Below are 23763 nucleotides of genomic sequence, written 5' to 3'. Positions count from 1 at the left end.
GGCTCTCTCTTCCTACTTTCTGAAACTGATGTGGTGTTGGGCACAAGCGGGCTGAGAAGCGTACGCCCCGTTTCCACGGAGGGCGCTGCACTGGGCCTGCTGGCTGACGTCTCCTGGTGCCTGACAGCGCCACCTGGGCATCTGACTGCATAGGCGTCTGTGCTGACCAGGTCGCCACGCAGAGGCTCAGAACCATGCCTGCATTTCTAGATCAGCAATGCCCAGGTGACAAGAAAGCACTCAGGTCTATTGGGCAGGCTCTGCAGCCTGTGATGGGGACGTCACCATGGAAACCACGGCTGCGACAGCAAGGGGCACTTATCTTTGCGGCCACACTGCTCAATACCGGGACGAGGGACACGCCGTCAGGAGGTACTGGAGGTGCTGGAGGTGACAGTGCAGCAGGCCCTGGGAGCAGCCACGGAGCGGAAAGGGTGTGATCAGGGTCAGTGGTGAAAGGGAGGGAGAATCCTGACCGAGCGGCCACCACACATGAGCGCCAGCGCATTTATTTACACAAAGAGCTCCCAGGCCAAAGATAATTGATGACTGTAGCAGGCCTGCGGCCTCCGAGGCTACTTCACCACCGCCACCACGTGCTTCTTCCTCTCCTCCACCACCGGCACAGAGCCCGGCTTGCTGTGTTTGCGACGATTCAGCTCCCTAGAAAGAAACAAAATGCAGAAAATGACAAAGCAGTCATCTTCACCACAGAGCGCACTGGCCACTCTTTCCATAGGAGAGCAACGCCTTACAATACTTCTATGGGAACAGCTAACAGGCAGCAACCGGACAGAAATCAGCTTCCCTGACTCACTTCTGCACTTCCTGTCTCTACCAGGGGCCTTTAGGAAGTTAAAAAGTCTGCCAGTTATTGGGACAGTCAATCTTAACATCTACCCAAAGGTCACAGCATGATTTGTAAAAACAGAGAATTTCTCACAAGTGCCTGGCAAGCCTAAGGTCATGAGTTCAATCCCTGGTAACCCTCCACAAAAAAATAAAAGAATTTGCATAAATGACTTTGCATTAATCCAAGTGCTCCAAAGACAGTGTCGCACAGGAAAAGTGGAGAAGGGGCACTGTTTCAGATCCGGTGTTAGCGCCCTAGCTGGCACTGATGTACGCCTGCATCCCAGCTACTTGGGAGGCTGATACAGGATAATCCTGGAACCCAGGCATTGGAGACAGCTTGAGCAACAGAGCCAGACCCATCTCAAAAAGCAGAATGATGGAAAACATGAGATCTCAAAAGTGATGATGAAATGTACTTTAGAAACCTACTGAAGAAATGAGCACTGTCATAAATACACATAAATTCAAATTCTTTCACTTGGAAAATATACATCATCTCAAAGCTACTTTATAAGTCACTCGCTATAGTGTTTAAACACCAATGTTTGCACACTTCGCTAACTCACCATCATTAACCCTTTGGTCATACTCTCAGAAATGCACGAGGGAATTAACTCATATCCCTCGCTGACCCCTGCTTTCCTCTCCTATGGACAAGGTGGTCCAGGAAGTGGCTCTGCCCAGAGGCATGAGTTGCTCCCTGCAGAGGTCTCCCGCCTGGCCCTGGAGGCCGGAGCAGGGGCAGTGCCCTGTCAGCCCGACCCCGACCCCCGACCCCCAACCCCCGACTCATACTTGCGCCGGCGCGCCTCCCGCATGATGCGCTGCTCCTGGATCTGGCTGTAGATGGACTTGGGCAGGTGCCGGTGCCGAGCGATACGTTTGATTTGAGGATGGTGCTGAAATTTCTCCTTCAGCTTCTGGTTGTAATCCTGGGCCGCTCGCTCTCGGGATGCCAGCTGGAAAAGTGCACATTGGCATCTGAACGAGGAGTGTGCTGTTTTGCTTCTGCAGAACAAAGCTCAGAGCTGCCCTTCTGCTCCTACAGAGCTCAACATGCAGGACCCGCACCTGTCCCAGAGTCCTTGTAGGACTCGCCCTGTGTGCCCTCCAGCTAATGCCAGCAACAAACACAAAGCCAGGGGCTGCGCACCTCTGAGGCAAAACAGAAGAGGCTCCTAATTTATTTTATGTAAAAATAATTACTCAGAGGCTGGGGATTTAGCTCAGCAACATAAACGCCTGCCTTGTAAGAGGCAGTTGTGAGTTCGATCCCTGGTACCGATAAAAAAAAAAAAAAATTACTCCACAGAAAAAAGTATTGGATTCCACAATAGCTAGACAAACAAATACTGAGTGTGATACAAATCATTGAGGCATTTAACAAAGAACTAAAACCTAGACAGTGCAATTCTTATCAATCATTCATTGGAAATAGAATTGTTTTTCATTATTTCTTATGGCTTGATTTTTTTCTACCAAAGCTATGTGGAAAATAATTCACACTCGGCCTTTCTTTAATATTTCTTCCTAATAAAAACATTCTGTATGCTTCTCCTAGAAAACATAAGACATCTGGAAAAAATCGACAAATAAAAAAACCAGCTATGATTTCAGGGCCAGAGGTACCAGTAGGGTGCAAAGATAATGTTTCACTGACTCCTTTTCAAATCTGAAGCTGGGTATTCACTCTACAGTGTTTCAGGGTCTGTCCTAAGACGCCCTCCAGAAGGAGCTGTAACCTCTCACCCCACAAAGGCCACTCCAAACAGAAAAGCAGCTCTCAACTGGACCTAGGCATCTCATCCAACCCCTCCCTCCCTACTCAGGAGGCCAGAAGAGCAAGGAGGTGAAAATTTCACCAACACAATAACAGAAGTGTCTGCTGCCATCCTCACCCTAAAAAGCCTTGTTTGTTTTGTTGTTAATGTATTTTGTCACAGTGCAATCAACTTGATCAAAGTATCTCAGGTACTTCAAACAGACCTCCTTGCAATACAATGACATCCAGTAAAACCAGAACCTTGCTTAAGGAAAAGGAAAGGAAACAGGGCCCCTTACCACACCCAGCTTCTCAGAAGCATTGGCCTTCCACAGGCGGATGTTCATCTCATCCGAGCCGCACATGATGTACTTGCTGTCCGCTGTCCAGCGCACGCAGATGACATGCTGCATCCGCTTGGTGTGGTACACTTCCCTGCGGCAGAAGAGGCGACACCCTGAGACTGCGGGCACAGATGTGCTCTGTCCAGCGCCTCTCCACTACCAGAGCACCATGTCCAAGCTCTAGTAGATTCCAATGTGCTTTAAGGTATTTTTATTGAACCCAACTAATAAGATTCTATGCTAGATACTAAAGAATTAGAAACAAAGTCCTGTCTGAAGAAAATTTATAATCCAACAAGAAAGTAAAGTGAGCAAAACCAGATGCACAGAAAATTCACAAAATAAAGAATAAAATGCAAATAAACAATCATTATTAGAAAAAAATAGTTTATTGTTTCTAATTTCTTGCCACCCCATCAGTGTAGCTCAACTATCACACCCCTCTTTTGAACAGGGAGATAAAGAAACATGAAGCATGCAAAGAGCGGGTCGTGACACTCGAGTCTGACATCTGAGTTTTGTTTGGGTTGCTTAAAAAGTTCCATGGAAGGCAGGCATGCTGATGCACACCTGTTACCTCGGAACTCCAAAGGCTGAGGCAGTGGACCATAAGTTCAAACCTGTCTAAAACAATCAATCAAAAAAAGCTGGGACTATGGCTCTGTGCAAACTGGCCCAGTGTGCATGCGCGCGCCCGTGTGTGTGTGTGTGTGTGTGTGTGTGTGTGTGTGTGTGTGTGTGTCTTCACTGAAGTGAGAGTTGATTTACATGTGTGAAGAAAAGGAAGGGCGTCGGAGGAGGTAAGACTCACTTAATAACAGAGCTGACAGCATGCCTCTTCAGGAGCATGAAACTTGCTAAGTGAATTCATGAAAGATACTATCCTGGGAAGTGTTGCAAACACATTAAAAAGCAAGTAAAAGATAAGGTCAAAAAAGTAACAAGATGACATTTCCGGAGAAATAAACTTCCCAAATCTGGATCACACTATGCAAGATGCAGGCTGCGTGAGAGAAAGGAGAGAGACAGAGCCAAAGATTAAGCACAGTAAAAGCAAACCCAGAGAAGCACACAGACAAGACTGGCATCTGTGGGAGGCCTACAGGATCACTCCCATCAGCCACCGCACCGAGCGCTACAAGCACTAAGAAAAACCGCAAGAAATACATTTTTAAAAAGGGGAGGATGGTCAGGAAGACCAGCGTATAAAAAAGGAAAACTAGGTGAGACAGTTTTTCTCATCCGCCTCAGGGATCTGCTACTGCAAGACCTGGAAGCCAGATGTGGTGGCACACACCTGTAATGTCAGCACTTGGGAAGCCGAGGCAAGAGGACTGTTGCAAGTTGGAGGTCAGGCTGGGCTACACAGTGAGTTCAAGGCCAGGCTGCACTACACAGCAAGTTTCTGTCTCAAAAACCAACCAGCCAGGTGTGGTGGCACATGCCTGTAATCCTAGCACTTGGGAGGTTGAGGCAGGACTGCCAGGAGTTCCAGGCCATCCTGAGCTAAACAGTGAGCTCAACGGCAGTCTGAACTACACAGGACCCTTATCACAAAACAAAACAAAACACAAAACAACATAACCAAGACATAATCTCTGCCCTCTAAAGCTCCCCTTTGGAAAGCAAGGTGAGTTTAAATATATAGAAATGTAACCAGGTTTCAGCAGCATTAAAAGTAACACTCAGACAGTCAAATCCAATGGGTGGTCATTTCCCCAACTTAGAATCCTAATGTATACTACGCAGAGTTCTTCCTGCTCATACATATGCCAGATTTAGAAAGCTCACTGAAAGTCACACTACGAGGAGACCATCCCATTTTAAAAGCTTTAACTCATGTACATAGTAAAACTAATTTCTCCACATCAATATTACTGATTTTGTTTACTTAATAAATATTTAATGAAACCCCAGTAGAAACACCTACTTCCAAATACTGATTTAACTACAGTTTTTTAAGAACTCACTTTAAACATACACTGCACCCTATCTAAGTTCTTTTAAAGGAAATGCTTAAACAACACAGGTACCCAATAGCTGCCCAAGCCAAGATAGATTGTCTGTAATGAGAGGAAACATGAGCAGGCCATGAAAACAAACTGGAACTAGCTTTCAAGTAAATGAAGGCAAAGGTCACTGTGACTACTGTTTTATCTAAATATAACAGGAAACAATACATATTAGAACTGTGATTGCAAAATCTCCACACCAGAGAAGAAAACATGCTGGACAATGAACATGCTGGTAGAAGAACCCTGCACACCATTCTGGAAGAACGTCAGCTACAACTTCCAGCTGGACTTGGCACAGCTGCCTGGGCTGACTCCACAGTAACCTGCCTGAGCCAGCTGCGGGTGCCTGGGCCACAGGTACCAAGGTGGTCCCATGTCTCTGACTCTGGTGTCAGCCTGGCCCGGGTGCCTGCTCAGTGCTATGATAGGAAAGCATGACTGTTCCACTACCTTCAGGCTGGGGCAAAGCTGGTAAATTCCACTCTGTGCGATCCCTGGGAGCTGTGAGCAATCAAGGGACCATGGCCCGGAGTCACTTCCTGCCACCAGACTCCCAGATGGCAGCAGAGACCTCAGGAGGGCGCAGTGCAGGCTGGGTGCCCACTCCACCCACCGTCCCTGCACAGAGCAGCACCAGCCTCTCATCCCACTGTGGTTCTTCCCATTTGATGCCTTCTTCTCTTCCTTCTCCACTACTTTTGATAATTCTGTTATCTTTACCAAATCCATTTTCTGATTAAATAGAATTTTATTAAGCAAGGCCAGGACACTCAACCAAGTTAGCATTACATACAGATGTGTATGTGTAGATACTGTATTTTAGAGAAATTCACTGATATTCTTTTATCTTTTATATGTGATTATTACATTGAAGTGGAGGTGGTTACATCTTGAAGTGTGAATGACACCATCACAACCCCCTATCATCATTTTTATGAGAAAAACTCCTTGAATTTGGTTTATGCTTGCTTCCAAGATCACAGCTAAGTACATGCTTCAGAGCGCTCTGCACAGTATGGCTTGCCAGGAGCTGCATCTTACATGGAGGTGGGTTTGAAGCCAGCCAGTAGAGCACCGTCAAGCACATTACCCTGAAAACCTCATATGGTCACGAATTCCTACAAATCACCCCCGAGTAAGGTAGGTTACAATCTGATTTAGATGGACAAATATATTATAATGAGCAACGTCCGGCAGGCAGTAGTAGAGCGGTGTAAAACTACAGACTTGGACACTAGCTGGGCACTCAGCACGCTCAGGGGGACACAGGCTGCTCTCCCTGTCCTGCTTGGGCTGTCGGCACATGGACGCTCTGAAGCACAAGCGGGGAAGCATGAGCTAGACAATTTAAACTGATTTTCCTTTTTTTTTTTTTGAAATGGAATAAAAAGTAACAAACATAAAGTATTAACTGCTCTTAAACTTTATTAATGCAACATCAGATTATCAAACTGAAGTTTTTTAGGAAGTCTACTAAGAAGCACTTAGAAATAATTCTAAAAAACGATTTGCTACAAGGCTACTGAGTTCTTATACCAGTAAATTTTGGAAAGATGCTGGACACTGAGACCCAGGGCCACAGCACCTGAGTGAGCCCTTCACACAGACCAGTCCTACCCCTCAGAGAAGATGGTGGACAGAGGACAGAAAACCAAGAACAAAACACAAGTGGTATACTGGTGGTCACATACCTGCTTCGACTCTTGTTCACGGGAAAGATGCGGATAGATTTGTCGAAACTGGCTGACACAAACTCCTTCCCTGTAGGACAGTAGTCCACATCAAGCACCGCAGACACATGATCCATGTGCACCTTGACAGGAGTGTCCAGAGCACGCATGTCAAACGTGTACAAGCTGCGGAGGTGTGGAACACCTGCCGTGAGTCTCCGGAGGAAGGTGGGGAGGCACTAAGGAGACCCAGCAGAAAGCAGACCTCCTGGGGCTGGGGATTTAGCTCAGGGCATAAGTACCTGCCTTGCAAGCAGCTGGTCGTGAGTTTGATCCCCGGTACCGATAAAAAAAAAAGAAAAAAAGAAAGCAGACCCCCTAGCTAACTAATGCAATGCAGCAGCCACACAAACAGCTCCAGGCCATACACAGGAGTGTGTGTGTGTGTGTGTATGCGTGTGTGTGTGTGTACACTGACCACTGCTACTGCTCCTGCACAGCACTCTCACACAAACTCACTTCTTCCCTACAAAAGCAAACTTCATCAAAGAAAATGTAAAATTCAAAAAATGGAGAGTACAAAAATTAACTCCACTACCCAGAAAAATTGTTAGTGCAGTGTAATTTTAAAAAAATCTTTTCATTGTGTTGAACATATAATTTTAATAAAAAGAATACTGTACAAAGTTTTATACTGTGATGTTTCACACAATCAAATCTTTGAAAACATTCTAATAACTACATATTGAAACGAGTTAAAACAATTCAGTTGTTTTTAAAAGTAGTTTACAACTTTATTAATAATGCTTTAAAATCCTAGTAGTTGAGTTTTTAACACTGAATTTTTAATTGAATGGGACAGATGCAATTAAATCTGGGCAGTTCTCACAAGTGATTCTCAGCTCCAAAGGCGTGAGCACTGTAAACGCCTAACTTGAGTTGCCAAATCACTTCCAACAAAGTTGTATTAATTTATTTACCTTTCTATCAGTGATACATTATGGGTAAGCACAGCTTTTCAAAGAGCGTGCTAAAAATTAGAAAAATTATATCTTATTCAAAATTGGTAAAAACAAGACTTTTGAGGTTGAAGACTTAGAAATCCTTAATCAACAGCTAAAAAAAAGTGCTCCAAATTAACCAAGAAGGGATAACATAAGAAAACATACCATTATTACAACCAAGTTCCTCATAGCCAAATCCTTGAGATACTAAGTGCACTTAGTGTGAAACTGGAGGAGAAAACCGCTATGGACATTATTCCAAAGTATCTCCCCAATGAAATGCAACAGATACACAAAAACTAGCTGCTGTGCAAAGAGCGGGCTGACATCACCTGCACCGCAGTTAATATTATCAATAGTGAAACCTACTGAACCCAAATACCACTCCCCTGCACGCTCTCCAAATTCATGCTGGAATCTAATTCCCAAGTGAGCTGTGTGTGTGGGTGAGACTTCTGCACCTAATGAGGTTACAAGAGTGGAGCTCTCACAAATGCAGGCAGCATCTTTGTCAGAGGGCAGCTAGCCTGGGCAACCTAGTGACTTAGCAAGACTCTGTTCTCAAAATTAAAAGTGTGTGGGGACTATAATTATCAAAACGAAAAACAAAAATGGACCTAACCATCATTTACACAGCCCACAACAGCAATCACCCAACTTCTCCTATAAAGAGCTAGAGAGCCGACACTTTTAGCCAAGTGGGCTGTAAGGTTTGTGATGGTCAATCTTGTCAACTTGATTAGAAATACCTAAGACAATAATAAAGCATGCCTCTGGGTGTGTCTGAGGGTGTTTCCAGAAGACTGGCACGGGGGACAGTGAATATCGGTGGCACCTTCCCTAAATGTGGGTGGCACCATCCAGGCTGGGGGCCCAGATGAAGAGAAGTAGGAGGAACAGCGCAGTCTCTCTTGCTGACCATGCCCTTCAGCCAGCGTCTCTGCTTTGCTACAAGACTAAAGCATCGGACCAATGGTGCCAATGGACCAAGGCCTGGCACCTCTGAAGCATGAGCCAAAATAAGTCTTTCCTGTTATTTAAATTAGCATTCTCAGGTATTTTGTCAGAGCAGTGGGAAGCTGACTAACACACGATCTCTGCTGGAATTACTCAACTCAGGCACCATGGCATAAAGACAGCTTCACCCAACTTATAAATAAAAGGGGGAGGATACAATCCAAGAAAACTATAAAAAAGAAGCAGGCGGCAGGACTTAGTCCACTGGTTATAATTTACTATGCCTGGCCTACATTATTTTAAAAAGTGAAACAATGAATACTTTTCTAAGCAGTTTCTCTCCAAGGTAGGACTTTTTGTTTTAGAAAATAAATAACTTTTATAAACTTGGGCATTAAGGTATTCTTACCTAGTAAAACATCAGTAACTGAACTATTTCTGATTATTTTTGTTTAATTACTGAAGGCTGAACTCAGGGCCTTTTGCCTGAGCCCTAGCCACCTCCTGCTTTAAGTTTTTCTATTTTGACACAGGGTCTCCCTAAGTTGCCTAGGAAAGACTTGAACTTGGGGGTCTTCCTGTCTCAGCCTCAAAGGTCAGGATCACATGTGTGTCACCATGTTTGGCTTAGATGTAAGTGTTTAAAACGGAAACTTACTTATAATCTTCATTTGCTGCAGTGAAAATAAAAGCTTCCATTGGGTTCCAACAGATTGTGTTTGTTCTCATATCTAAGATAACCTGGGGAAGGAAGCACACATTAGCCCATCACCACAACACACGTACCTCCAAGACGGGGAGCTTTCTGCTTCACCCACTTACCTCTGCTCACTGATCTAAGCAAACAGCTGGTAAGAACCCAGTATGTGCACAGTGCTCAGAGTAATGCGAAAAGATCAACCAAAAAACTGTTTCTGGAATACAATACAGGCGGAATTGTAAATATGAAAAAAGAGTTACACTGAGGTTAGTGAGGAAAATGAGACATAGTTCGAAAGTTAAAATACAAACAGTATAGCAATAAATTAAGAACTATCAAATTAGGGGAAAAATTAATGATGGATGAGCTCAGGGTTAAAGTACAGACGAAGAGTTTCAACAGAAGAGTAGTTGAGCTAAGTGATGATGAACAGGTATTTGTAGAGCCTCTCAATGCAGTGCTGCTGCTACTGAGGGAAGGACAGCTGCTCTGTTGTGTGTAGGGGCCTACTGTAGGCTATGACACTCTCAGAACCCCCACCTCACATTTCCAACACTACACCTTACGGGAAACAATCACCCCACTGGAGAGTGTACTTAGGAGAGACAGAAGAAAAATGGTCAGTCTAGTAGAAATAAAGAGAAAGGCCTGCAACCCTGCACTTGGGGTGCCAAGGCAGGAGAATCACTGCAAGTTCATGACCAGCCTGGGCTAAGAAGTTGGTTTAAGGCCAGCCTGAACTGCATAACGAGACCCTCTCTCAAAAGACCCTCTCTCGTTATGCAGTTCAGGCTGGCCTTGGGCTCACTTTGGAGCCCAGGCTGGTGTCTCACAACGATCCCCCTGCCTCAGCCTCCCGAGTGCTGGGATTGCAGGCATGAGCCACCACCCCTGGCAAAATATTTTTTAAAAAACTTTTTTAAAAAACCAGAAAGTAGTAGGGTGTAATAATCTCTGCATTTGACAACCCTGACTTCAAGTGCTGCCTCACTGACTGCAATGAATAACTGAGTGCAAACTGGGACCAGACTCTGGACGACCTCTAAAGCCAGGTAGTTATCTTCCCAAACCCCACATAATGGAGCAACATTAAAAACTGAGACTGGGGGAGATTTGAGAAATTACCTCTTATTAAAATAACCTCATGATGATATAAAAGAACTTCATGATGGCATTTTGCTAAAAGGGCACATTTTATTCTTACCAATCTGATACAAGGCACTGATTAATACCACCATTTTACAGAGAAACACAGGTTACATTACCCACCTAATCTTCAGGGTCTTCCCAATATACCACATGAATGAGTGAAAGAACCAGAGTGGGACTTCAGAAAGATTATCCTACCTATCCATTTCAAATGTCAACAAATACACTCACCTTCCAAAACTTCCAAGTTTATGTGTGTTACAAAAGTAATTTAGGAACAAAAATTATGGAAGTTGGGGCTGGGGATTTAGCTCAGTGGCATAAGCACCTGCTCTGCAAGCACGCAGTCATGAGTTCGATCCCTGGTCCCCCCCAAAAAAATTATGGAAGCATTCCTTTCACGTGGACTGGGATAAGGGACTCCACAAAGGAATGAGAATCAGCCTTCTCCTGTCTTCACAGCCTAGTCCCTCCCCTGAAACAGACTTTTCACCCTCTTCTTATAGAGGCACAGATTTCCTCTCCCTTCTGAGGCTCAGCTTGAGCTGCATCTGCTTTGACGCCTGACCTTTGCAACAACCATTTTAGAATGTTAGGAAATCTATCACTTTGAACAAGATAACGCCTATTCAACAAAATATCCAACTACCACCCATCAGTATGTAACTAAAGTAATAAAGCTGGGTATGTGAATGAAGTCTAAAACCTGGAAACAGAATACTGGACATGTAACAGGTCTGGGGAGTTATCACACTGTTAAGTAATAAGGTGCAGTATCTTCCACTGTAGGACTTTCAGTAAATATTAAATGCCTAAAATTTATTGGCATTATGGAAGGCACAAAGATTCACTGGGCTCTAAAAGTGATGGGGAGCTGAGAGATGACCATCCTCTATCAAAAAAAAAGATTAATTCTGCAAAATACTAATTTACAAGGGACAGCACCATCAACTGTATAAAACACAGATGAAAGTGAAGCTCACCTTTTTCAGGGGAGTAGCTTGCCTCATATCATACAAGACTATATTCCTGTCAGACGCACAACTTCCCAAGATAAAAGTCTGAAATGTAGACAGCATAACGATCATCAGTTAAAAGCCAGGCACAGCAGCAAACCATGTCTATTTCACACACACAGATCTAATTATCCTTAATATTTATGTTACAAAAGAAAAAAAGCCCATTTTATGAGGGTAAAATAAATAATCTACAATCTCAGCAACCTGAGTACTTTTTATTAAATCTTCACACATGTATTTGAAAGACCAGTAATCATGCAGATTATAGTACATTTTAATATATAACAACACATTTTACTTACTTTCTTCAAGCCAGACTTGTTTCTTGTTTTTCACTATTACAAATAATACTTCCATAAACAATTGTCACATATGTAACTTTTACTTTTTTGGTTGTTTTGTTTTTGTGTAACTGGGGATTGAACTCACAACCTTGTGCTTGCCAGGCAGACGCTTATGCCACTGAGCTAAATCCCCAGCCCAACTTTTACTTTTGAAATTATTACATTCAGATAAAATTTCAGAAGCAACAATATATTAAAATGTGTCAAGCATGGTGGCATATGCCTATAATCTCAGCATTTGGGTGGCTGAGGCAGGAAGATTGCCGCAAATTTGAGGCCAGCCTGGGCTACAAAGTGAGCTCAAGGCTGGCCCGAACTGCACAGAAAGACCCTGATTCAAAAAGACAAAAAAAAAAAAAAACCCAGGTATCAAAATGTATACAGCTTTTAATATTTAAGGTTAATTATTTTCCAAAGAATTACACCAATATGCTCTGCAATGTGAGAATATACCAATTTTACTGCACTGGGCAGCATGAGATGATGTCATTTACAAGTTAGTATTTGTGTGACAGTATTTTATAAACAAATCGCTTGCTTTGTTAGAATTTAAATATTATTTCTATTTGTTAACTCTATAATTTAGACCTCTCTTTTGCCCAGCTGTGTAAGATGACCAACTATTTAACTTTTTTCTTTTTCACTACTGGGAATTAAACCCAGGGTCTTGCTCTGAGCAAAATCCCTAGTCATTTTTGAAACATGATCTTACTAAACTACCCAGGCTCTCCTTGAACTTGCAATCTTCCTGCCTCAGCTTCCTGAGCACCTGAGGAAAAAGGAGCATGCTGATACTGAGTGCGTTTCAGAAGTGCAATGTACCTATTGATGCCTTGGCATGAAATGAAAATAAGACCTCCACCTCCCAGCACAGGCTGGAATCTCACTCTTCCTGGCACCATGCCTCCTCCCTCCTCATGGCTCCTGATACCCACGATCCTGGCTTTGTCTTCCGTTATTCCCACTCTGAGACAGGAGGACTCAGCAGGGTCACCAAGGGGCTGCAGCCCGGGCTTCCTCCCACTGCTGGGCACACAGCTCCATGGACGTCACAGCTGTGGCCTCCTCTCCAATAGCCCGTCCCAGTGACTCCTCCAACTCTCTCCTGGCTATTCCTTTTGTTCCTTCAGGGAATGACCAGTTCCACTGCTAAACGCAAGGACTGCGACCAATCAAAGCCAAACATTCTGCCTTGACTGACTGTCAACCTTCACACTGTCACAAGTGGCTAAGCTCTGCATAAACATTTGGCTTTATCAGGATTCTCTGCGTTAATATCTTAGCAGGAAGTTAATTATTAATGATCAGAGGAGACAAACACACTGCATGTGTTCATGGCAACACACTGTTTCCATTCAGTTTAACATGAATAAAAGGCTTGCAAACCGTCACTTCATTCACAAGGTTAATACACACACACACACACACACACACACACACACACACACACACAGAGGCATGCACGCGCACACAGCTGAACAAACAGAACTGCTATTCAGGCAAGTCTGAAAACTATGTTCACTAGGTCATAACTAAAAAGTATAATTTCAGAACTGGCCATGGGCTCTTCTGACACATGCTTGCTGAAACAGAGAACCAAAGATCCTGTCTGTTCCTTAAGAAAAAATCGCTGTGAGAGTTTGTTTTTTATAGTGGTAACACTGCCAACTTACATTTTAGTACTATACTTTAAGTGTTCACATATAATATAAACTTATGAAGTATACTCGGAGGTATAGTTAACCTCGTTTTATAACAAAGGAACAAGTGTGGAGAGCTGTGACTTGGAGAAATCACTACAAAGGACAAAAATTGCAGTTTCAACTGAAGCTCTCCCTGTGCAGTGCACACAGCTTCTTACAAGCATCTACCAGTGTGTGTAGCTGGTTCCAGCTGCTGTCACTGGGCCTGCGCGGCACTGGCCACACCTGGGGCACACAGTGAGGAAGGTGCTGGAAAGCGGGAGGAAGATGCAGCACAGATTGGCTCTCTAGACCAGAGATCAGCACGTAATTTCTGGAAAAGGCTGGAGTAACTACTTCTGGTTTTGTGGGCCATGTGGTTTTTATGGCGTTTACTCAATGGTGCATTAACCCTGCAGTCAGACAGTACGTAAGTGAGACAGTGCAGCTATGTGCTTGTAAAGCAACTCATCAGAAGGCACTGGGCCACATCTGCTCACGGATGAGTTGGCCCTTCTGCTCCAGACCTGCAGCCACTCCCCGAAGTGTGTACATGGGTATGTGCTGTTGGTGGGCTCTGACTTCCTGGTGAGGCCCCACGTTCGGCTCAATCATGTCAGCAAGCTCATACCCAGTCACCGGGACTCTGCCAATCTTCCCTTCCTTGACCCATCTGCTTCCTGACTCGCTCATTACGGTGTTCTCACACCACCTAGTACAGCTTCCCAGTACCTCCCAAATTCAGCTTATACAAGCAGTGATTTGCTTTCCTTTCTAAGGAAAACACGTCCCTACAAGCGTCTTCTGGACAACGAATTCATTTGCTATTCCATAATCAGGAAAAGATCTCAGTCCAAGAGCTAGCTCGGACGACAGGCTGGCCTCTACACCTCAGTGCACACCTGAACAGTACGACAGAGCAGACAATCTCTAACGCTTCTCTCAGACCACAAAGGAAGTAGGAATCACAACTCAGATTTCTGAGCAAAGAAAAATACAAACTACCTTGCAGTCCATAAAACCAAATTATGCATGTTGCTATGTATCACTGGTACCTTTTGAGTTACAGAGAAAACAATGATCAAGGATCGTTTTTCTGACTTTCAAGAGGGTTAAGAAAAGTTAATACTTTCCTAAAAGTTCAATGACTCAGTCTGGGAAGCACAAGCATGCCGGGACTCCATCTCTATGAGCATGTACTCGCCCTTCCTCTAGTGATGCCTCAAACTGAAACTAATACTTCAAGCAAGTAGACTGAGATTTGACAAAATCAGATATTAGTTGGAAAACTTCATCAAATGCCAGAGAGCCATTAAAAGTAAAGAAATACTTTTGTCTCCTAACTCCAGATTCAAATGTCTCCTAAATTAGACCTGAAATACTAAATGATAAAGAAATAATAAGTAAAGTTACCTCGATTGGGTTAAATTTAACACTATTTATACTGTCAAACCCCCAGGTCATGGAACATATAGGGTTAGTTCTCTGTTCATCCCAAATGTCCACTTGCTGTCCACAGGTGGCAAAAGCAGGATCTTTCCAATGATGATCAATTCCTGTATACACTGTCTGTAAAAGCAAACGGGGTTGTCACAAACTGGTTTCTTCTGTGCCACAACTCTGCAGAACAATATTTTCAATATATTTAGCTAGACTTCATTTTATTTTATTTTTTGAGGCAATCTCTATTCACAAAGAAACTTCTCTGAAGCCTTATTTAAAGGAGAAAAGAACATCAAAAAGAGTTAAAGATTTTCATAAGAACGAGAAACAAATGTCATTTTAAAAATTACTAACTTGTTCCCTTTGGAAGTTACCATCTTCTCATAGTCATACCCTACTCATAAGCCCCTGTAAGAATATTTAGCATCACTTGACACCTGAAGCAGAACCTAAATATATACTAACCGTAATACTGAAACAAAGTGATTTTTAAAATGCACATATTTAAAGATTAAATCTAATTTTAGAATTTTGTCTGTTTAATATAAAAAATGTAACACTACCTAACATGGAAAGGTCAAATGTACTTAATTATACTTAATTATATAAGCTATAACCAAACCACATCATCTGAGTTGCAGAGAAGAATTTAAGAACAAAAATAAGATCTACACAAGAAGCAACACAATTTTCCTAAAGGATTCCTTCAGATACATTCTAAGCTTCATGTAACCTCCATGGTTATACAAACCACATGCAAAAGCGTGTTTCTCCTAACCTCTGCAGTGTAGGTTTGCCTCACAGCCTTCCTACAAGAAATGTTTCATCGCAGCCTTGAGCTAAAAATGAAAATCAAACCCGATCCACTGAATACCCAAAGATCTGGCTCAAACATGTTAGCTGTGAAGAATCTTAGATGCATTAAATGCTGCTTAAAACAGCTCCATTCTTGCAGAATAAAGATTCTCATCTCTTATTTACATGCCTTTTCTCTTTTTGGAAACTACAACCATGAATTAACATAAAAATGGAATAACCTCAAAAGCATGAGCTGGCTGATTACAGACCTTTCCTAATATTGTGTGCAGCGGCTCCTCCACCTCTCCATAGCTCGGTCCATCCATCTTCCACTGCTTCACGGTTTTGTCGTCACCAACCTGGATGGTGATGATGATGATGACAAATACCAGTTATGAATGAAAACTTGCCAACCGTTTGATTTAAAAGATAATGCATACACCATCTCCTTCCATTATTATATTTACTGATGCATTTCTATCCTACCTTCTGATGGAAGACCTGTGACAAATGCATGAAGTACATCAAATTAAAAACAAAATAGTAGGGGCTGGGGATTTAGCTCAGCGGCATAAGCGCCTGCCTTGCAAGCAGGCAGTCGTGAGTTCAATCCCCGATACCGATAAAAAGGAAAAAGACAAAAAAAAAACCAAAAAAACAAATAATAGTATGCACAACTAGAGCAAAGGAAGAACAAGAATAAGAGCAGAGTTAGGTCATAAATAACGCAACGAATGCATACAGTGATAAGAATGGCTCCTCGAACTTGGGAGAAAAACTCATTATAATAAAATGGTACTGCGATATCCAGTTAGTCATTTATAAAGTTTGATGTTTTACAAGATAATAAATTCCAAATTCCAGACAGTTTCAAATGTAAAAGACAAAAGACATGAAACCACCAGAGAGAAGACAGTTTTACAGTCTTGGGGTAAACATAACCCCTCTCTATGTGACATAGGACTCCGCATCCTCTGTAGGAACCTGAGAACTTTTGGGGGCCCACAAGATCAAAAATACCTCACAGAGTCAGTAAAGACAGCTGCACAGATAATAGGAACCGCTGAGACCATGATATTTACCAACTGTTGGAAAATCAAAATGAGACAATAAACTGGTAGTTAGACTTCAGTACTGGGTTTCTGGTGCATGTTTGTGAGCAGTAAAATAGGAATGCGAAACAGTGTAGAATATAACGTGGCACGGGGTTAACAGGTTGCATATCCTTCAGCCAGAATGCTTTGGGACCACAGTGTTTCAGTCTTTAGAATATTCACACAAACTTAATGAAATATTTGGGGATGAGACCAAAGTCTAACCATCAAATTCATTTTTTTCACATACAACTTACATACAAATCCTGAAGTTAATTTTATAGGAAACTTTAAATAATTTCATACACGAAAAAGTTCCATGGTATGAAATTTTTCACTTTTGGTATCATGCCAATACTTAGTAAAAAGGAAAAAGACAGTTTCATATTTTAAAGACTATTTGATTAGGGATGCTCAAACTACCAAACTACTAGCTTTAACTTAAAAGTTTACATATCCAACCATATTCAACTTTTATTGATTTTTAATAAAAATATAAAGATACATATATTTCTCTATGAGAAGAAAATCAATTTAGTTCCTTAGCAAATTCAAAATGGGAACATTTCTTACAAAATATCAGTGCTCAAAAGGACAGACTAAAAATCTAATTAGACAGGGTTAAGTACTAGAATCAGACAGGAATTTCTTTTGTTGATGATGCTAATTAGAATCACTGATCTCTTTGTAACAGACAAAAAAAGTATCAAGTAGAAAGGCTACATTTAACTCTGAATCTCAGCTACTGACATCATACAAAACTGGATTTAGGAACTTAATTCTCTGAGGATCCAGGAAGATACAATCTAGATACCCAGGACTGGGCTGATCTGGCTTGACTATGATGCACTATGACAGTTTTTATAGAAAACAGGACAAACAGTGTCTTGAACACTCCCTTACATCAGTTTCCCTCTCCTGTCTCCGCAAGCTCTAGACTGTGAATGACTAAACAGCTCCCCACTTTTTTCAGTGCAAGCCTCAGCAGACCATCAACCCTGAGAGAATTTTAACAACATTCTGTGCAAATGAGAATATGTGCTTGGTCAGAAGAACGCGTCCTCTCTGGGATGGGTGAGCTGCTGGGGTTACCAACTGGGATAGTCTAGATACTATAAAAATTAGGCAATAAAGGTTTATTTTTTATGACACTGTATAAACATTTTTTTAAAACCTTAAGTGCTAAAATTATGCCAGCAAGTTTTCATATGCCTTGTCTATCTATGATAAAACACTTTATGTATACCTGAAAAAGGGGAAGAAATGAGTAAATATGAAACATATTTACTGTTTTTAGCCTAGTTACTTTTATATTTCAATGGGCAAATCATTTATATTTATGCTGTACATGTCTTGATACACACACTGTGGAATTACCAAATCAAGGTAATTAACATGTATTATCTTAAGTTTTTTGTGATGATAGCATTTAAAACATATTCTTCTAGCAATTTTCTATATATTTACCACACTGTACAATAAACCTCCTCAACTTACTGTGCCAATCTGAAATTCTGTATCCTCTGACCAACATCTTCCCAATCTTCCTCCCTAAAGGATGTGGAAATTACTTTCCTACTCTTTCTATGAGTCGGAATTTTTCAGATTCCATACTGCACATAAATGAAATTATGTGGTATTTTCTTTCTGTGCTTGGCTTACTCCATTTATTACCACATCCTCTAAGTTTCATCCATGCTGTTACAAAAGACTGGATTTCTTTCTCCTTTAAGGATAAATAGTATTCTACTGTGTGTGCACACATTTTCTTTCTCCACTTATCTGCTAAACGACAGGCCAATTCTTTACCTTGACTATTTATAAACAAATCCTTTATTCATTTTGAGAAGTAAAACAACATTTAATTAGCACTCCAGTTGTGATATTAAATGAATCAACATCTCCACAACAATCAACTGGAAGAATGGAAAGTGTTAGCTGCCGTCCAACTACCACCCAGTTCCTTCTTCCACGTATGGCACAGTGGCACCAGCCTGTCCTCACCTGCAGGTGCTTCCCGCTACTTCCCAGCCCTGTGCATTCTGCCCTGACACCTGCGTACTGCTGTACCTTCCCCTTCCCTTCTTCCTACTGATGCCGCACCACGGCACAGTAATTCTGTGTTGATGATGGCAACACTAGTTCTGATTTCCCTCTTCTGCTCCACATCCACCCTGTGAAGCGCACAGAGATATCTTCACTCAGATGGTCTGCTTCCATTCCGCACACCGCACCCACTCCCCCTCCAAGGCACTCCCACTCCTGACTCCCCTGTTCTACAACAGCACCCCCCACCTTCCTGGTACCTCCCAGTGGTCAAGCCTGTCGGTCCTCCACAATGTCCTTCATTTCACCACTACCTGCCACTGTTTTCACTCCCATGGTTAACTTCTTGCTTTTGCCTACTCATTATTAAACCAGCCCTCCAAATGATCACTTAAGACTGTCAAATTAATCATCTCAAGGCACAAACCCACATCTGCTATTCCTATTACAAGCCACCTGAACTGCATTTGTGCACCCATGGTCATAGCAGTGTCACTCACAACAGCCAAAAGGAGGGAGCAAACCAAGCATCCCTTGGTGAATGTGGTGCACACACACAGCGTGAACGCTGGTCAGCTTTTCAGAGACGGAAATTCTAACCCTGCTACATCTCTGGCCTTACTTCTCGGCAACTCCACTACAGAGTTCAGAGCACTATTAGCTCAATGACATTATGCATGTGTAAAGCAAAATTAGGACTTCTCAAGGTGTGAATTCTTTTGCTTTGTGACATTGCAAAAGGGCACTGAAACAAACAACTTAAAACAATTTGCTCAATTAAATTATTCTTACATTGAAAAGACTTAGCGGCTTAACAGGATACTTACAGTAAAAAAAGATGTCCCACAAAAGCGCGTACATATTCCTCGTACAAAACCTTCATGTGCTTGTATTGTGCGGATACATTTTCGGTTAGTCAGGTTCCATATTTTAACCTATAATAAAGCATATCAGGAAATATCAGTGACCTATAAATATCAAGTGTTCACATACAGGAGTATTAACTACATTTAAAGAAAAAGAAATCAACAATGAAAAGGATTTATAGCCTATAAATCACTCTATCAGGCAGCCAGAAACAAAATCCTTTGGGTTAAAATAATGTAACATGCCAGGTGTGGTGGCATACACCTGTAATCCCAACACTTGGGAGGCTGACGCAGGAGGATTATCATAAATTAGAGGCCAGGCTGAGCTACATAGTAAGTTCAAGACCACGCTGGACTACACAATGAGACCCTGTCTCAAAAAAAGAAAAAATATGGATAAATATGCCAATAAATATGCCAACAAGCAGGAAACTCCATCTATAAACTTAAGATAAACTGTTTACTCCAATGTGACATATTTCAGCCAGAATGGTATACACCTGTAATCCCAGCACAGGGAGGATATGGTAGGAGGATCACTGTAAGTTAGATGGCACCCTGTGCATAGTGAGTTCAATGCCAGCCTAAGCTACATAGTGAGACCCCTACCCTCAAAAAAGTATTTCAAAGCCTCTGGTAATTTCCTTACCAGAGAAATTAAGTGTTGAATCACTAATACCATCCTGAAAAAACTCACCTAAATACCTTTATTATAAAATAAATACATTTATTTACTATAAAAAAGATCATTAAGCTACTTATAATTTGTTAGAGTTAAATAAAAAAACTACTAAATATTCTTTCAAACAGAACTGAGTCTGGAGAATTAAACTGAAATCAAAGTAAAAGTAAAAGAAAAACATTTGCAACACAACACCCTTTAAAGTACTGTATCAAGATGAAGGTGACACTTGCCTCTCCATCACACGCCCCAGAAAGGACCGTAGCCAGGCTCTTGGGATGCTTTGCCAGGCAATTGACTCCATCTCGGTGCCCATCCAGGGAAGCAAGGAAGGGCTTTGCAAATACACGCTCCAGCTTGGTAGCATTCAAAGCTCTTATATATTCTCGTGGGACCTCAAAAGGATGTAACGTAGGATCATAGTTTCTTGGAACTGAAAAAGAATAATCCCTCTTAACAAAATAATTCACATTTACTGTTTACTACAGACCTTTAGCTAACCACTTAAAGTGTAATTTGTTAGTCAATCAAAGACAGTTTGATGTCTAACACTATAAACAATACAGAAGTATCACGGGATGCATATACCTCATTAAAATAAACTAACTACAAACCCTTTCCACATGTTCACAACTTTATTCATTTGCACACTTCATGCTTAGCACAGTGCCTGGCAAGGGGATGACAATCATGTACTTGACTGAACTGTAAACAACTTGTGGAGTGGGAACAACCCTTAGTCTCTGGTCTAAACATGGAAATAAGCTCTCAATGTTGGGATGATGTTTGTGTTATGTAACTACTCTCTCGTGGACACATTCCATATTTATTTACTTCCTTAAAAAACACAGAATTTCGCAGGTTCCAGGCACTCTTCCAAACACCTCACATTAATTCCTTTAATCTCTGTAATGCCCTCTGAGTTACGTTCCATTACAATCTCCTGCATTACAGAGGGGATACAGGAACAAAGAGGGTAGGTAACTTGCAGGGAACCAGATTCAAACCAATGCAATCTGGCTCCGCAAGCCACATTCCTAACTGTTCTGTCAAACGTGTCTCAGTTAACAATAACGCTTAGGAAAGAGCCCTAAACCCACACTAAAAAGAATCAAATGTATTAAAAAGTACATGCATCTTCTTACCCCCCAACTTCATCCTGTTATTTCTACTAACTCCTATCAATGGTACATTACGCCCACCATGCAATAAAGGCCACTCTGGTCATTTTTATGAACTTCAATATTCCCCAATACTAATAAATAAAAATTGTTTCTAAAATAAATTTTAAAACACACACACACACACACACACACACAGACTGAAATTCTAATTGTTTTTTCCAAACTGAAATAACCTAAACCTGCCAGGTTAGACTTCTAACCTAGGAATAAAGCTCCTTTCTGGTCTTTCACCATCTGGCTCCCACTTACCTCCTCAGTTTCAAGTCCTTTCTGAAGCTTAGTTCCAGCCAAACAGGTTTATTTCCTAGTCTTCAGTTCTTTTACATGCCATTTCCTTCATCAAGAACTTAGTCCAGTATTCACTCTATTTTATTTAACCCTATGCACTACTTAATATTGTTTGAATCTTATGGTTTTTCAGATCATACTGAGATCATGCCTATCTCTAAATTCATATATCCAGCCAGCAACATTCATTCAACTAACATGGGCAAAGTACCTGCCATACATCACAAGCACCGAGGACATCAAAGTTAAATTCAGAGGACATCGCAGTTAATAAATTCATTGCATGTATTTACGTGGAGTCTTCTCATATATACATCAAAACTACCAAGGGAGTTTTAAAAACACAAGATTCCCCCCCCCCATGCTTACCCCAAGTATATGAGCAGTGCATAAAATTTACAAGGAAGTACCTTAGACAGAAGAATCTTTAATTCTTCTAATTAATCTAAAATAAGTGTCTTGTTTATTTTATTTTACAGCGCTCCAAAGCTTTTGCTATCTACTGAAACACCCACCAGAAAGTATAATAAGATCAGGATCCTAACACTGAGATTCAATGACCACCAAGTAATCTACTCTTCAATCATCCATCCATTCATAAAGCTGTATGTCAGGTATTATTCAAGCACAGTGCACACACAAATTATTTTTCCCCTCTTTGTAAGCTCAGTGTCACGGGGAAGACTTAACCACAATAATAATCACAAGATAATACGATTAAACACTCTCATGATAATATAAAAATACGTGATGGAAGCCTAAAAGAGAGACGCTGAGGTGGAGAGGGCCCAGTAAGTACGGGAAGATTATTGTTTCCTAGATACAGCAGCTAACTGGGTAAGGGTGTGTGCCGTGGGAATCCTCAAGTACAACCATAACAGCAACCGCTACCTGCAGTAAGCTGCTGTGGGAGACGGAGAGATTGGTGAAACTGGAAATGAGGAAGGGACCACAGGTTCAATGACTAGGGATGCTATCAAGTCCAAGTGACAAATCGATCTGCGTTTTAGAAACATTACTGTCATGCTGCTTACCCTAGAAACATCTTGGGAGCCACACCACACGTCTAGGGCTCAACAATGCTCAATATCTCCACTCATCAAGAGTGAAACTCGGTCCTAGCCCCTTGCTCTGCCCTCATTTAAACTCTGAACACACTCTGGCCTCGAGGCCTTCTCAACTCTCGTTCTCTGTTCACACAGAGCTGGACCCTGTCACTTGGGTCGCACTTGGGTTGCACGAACTTTAACTCCCAAGCGGCAGGCATGTTCACGAAGGGACAGACTGACAAGGAGAAATGAAACTCATTTCACTCATTCTCCAAGATAAAGTTACATCTTTATTTCGTCCCAGATTGAGAATATGAAGTAGTTAAATGACAAAGCACCAGGTAAGAAAATTTAAAGAAGACTGTTTCATACTTAAGCCCTTCAGCTCATGAGTCCGGCTCATTCAAGTTCCACTCCAACCACGGGAACGCGAAGGCCCTCGGAGGACAGCAGACCACAGTAAGAGTGGTGACCACAGCTCGCCCGGGCTCCACCCGCAGGCTGGAGCCCGTGGAAACCGAGGCCACCCCGGGGCCCGCGGCAGGCGCCCCTTCCTGCCAACCTGTCTCACCTCTCTGCAAGTCCAACTTGGTTTCGCGGACATAGTTGTCCGGGTTCCGGCTCAGCATCTTCACCTTCATCTTGGCAACTCTTCCTCACAACACGAGTCACGCCTTCTCCGCTGGCGCGGCTGCCGCCTGTCTCACACTCGACTTCCGTCTCTCACAGATGACTTCCTGTCACGTGACGCCTGCCGGCTTGAATGATCCCCTCGGCGCTCCGTAGCTCGGGCGGCCATGCTTGCAGGG

The 23763-nt window shown here is 42.2% G+C and overlaps 1 protein-coding gene across 1 annotated transcript; it reads right to left on the bottom strand.

Moving 5' to 3' along the window:
• Positions 1 to 493: 493 nt before the first annotated feature.
• Positions 494 to 23725, bottom strand: Dcaf13 (DDB1 and CUL4 associated factor 13). Its single transcript, XM_003480068.5, has 11 exons — positions 23526 to 23725; positions 20667 to 20866; positions 19710 to 19817; positions 16012 to 16101; positions 14915 to 15070; positions 11440 to 11517; positions 9266 to 9348; positions 6668 to 6832; positions 2917 to 3052; positions 1651 to 1814; positions 494 to 663 (listed from the first exon to the last, which is right to left on the bottom strand). Exons 1-11 carry the CDS (start codon positions 23593 to 23595, stop codon positions 576 to 578), a joined length of 1338 nt encoding a protein of 445 aa, XP_003480116.1. The 5' UTR covers positions 23596 to 23725; the 3' UTR covers positions 494 to 575.
• Positions 23726 to 23763: the final 38 nt, after the last annotated feature.

This window comes from Cavia porcellus, unplaced genomic scaffold (genome assembly GCF_034190915.1).
Source record: "Cavia porcellus strain 051 isolate PalLab524CR breed Dunkin Hartley unplaced genomic scaffold, mCavPor4.1 scaffold_10, whole genome shotgun sequence".
Taxonomy (NCBI): Eukaryota; Metazoa; Chordata; class Mammalia; order Rodentia; family Caviidae; genus Cavia; species Cavia porcellus.
The sequence above is the reverse complement of the archived record's forward strand: the minus strand, read 5'-3'. Positions and strand labels throughout refer to the sequence as shown.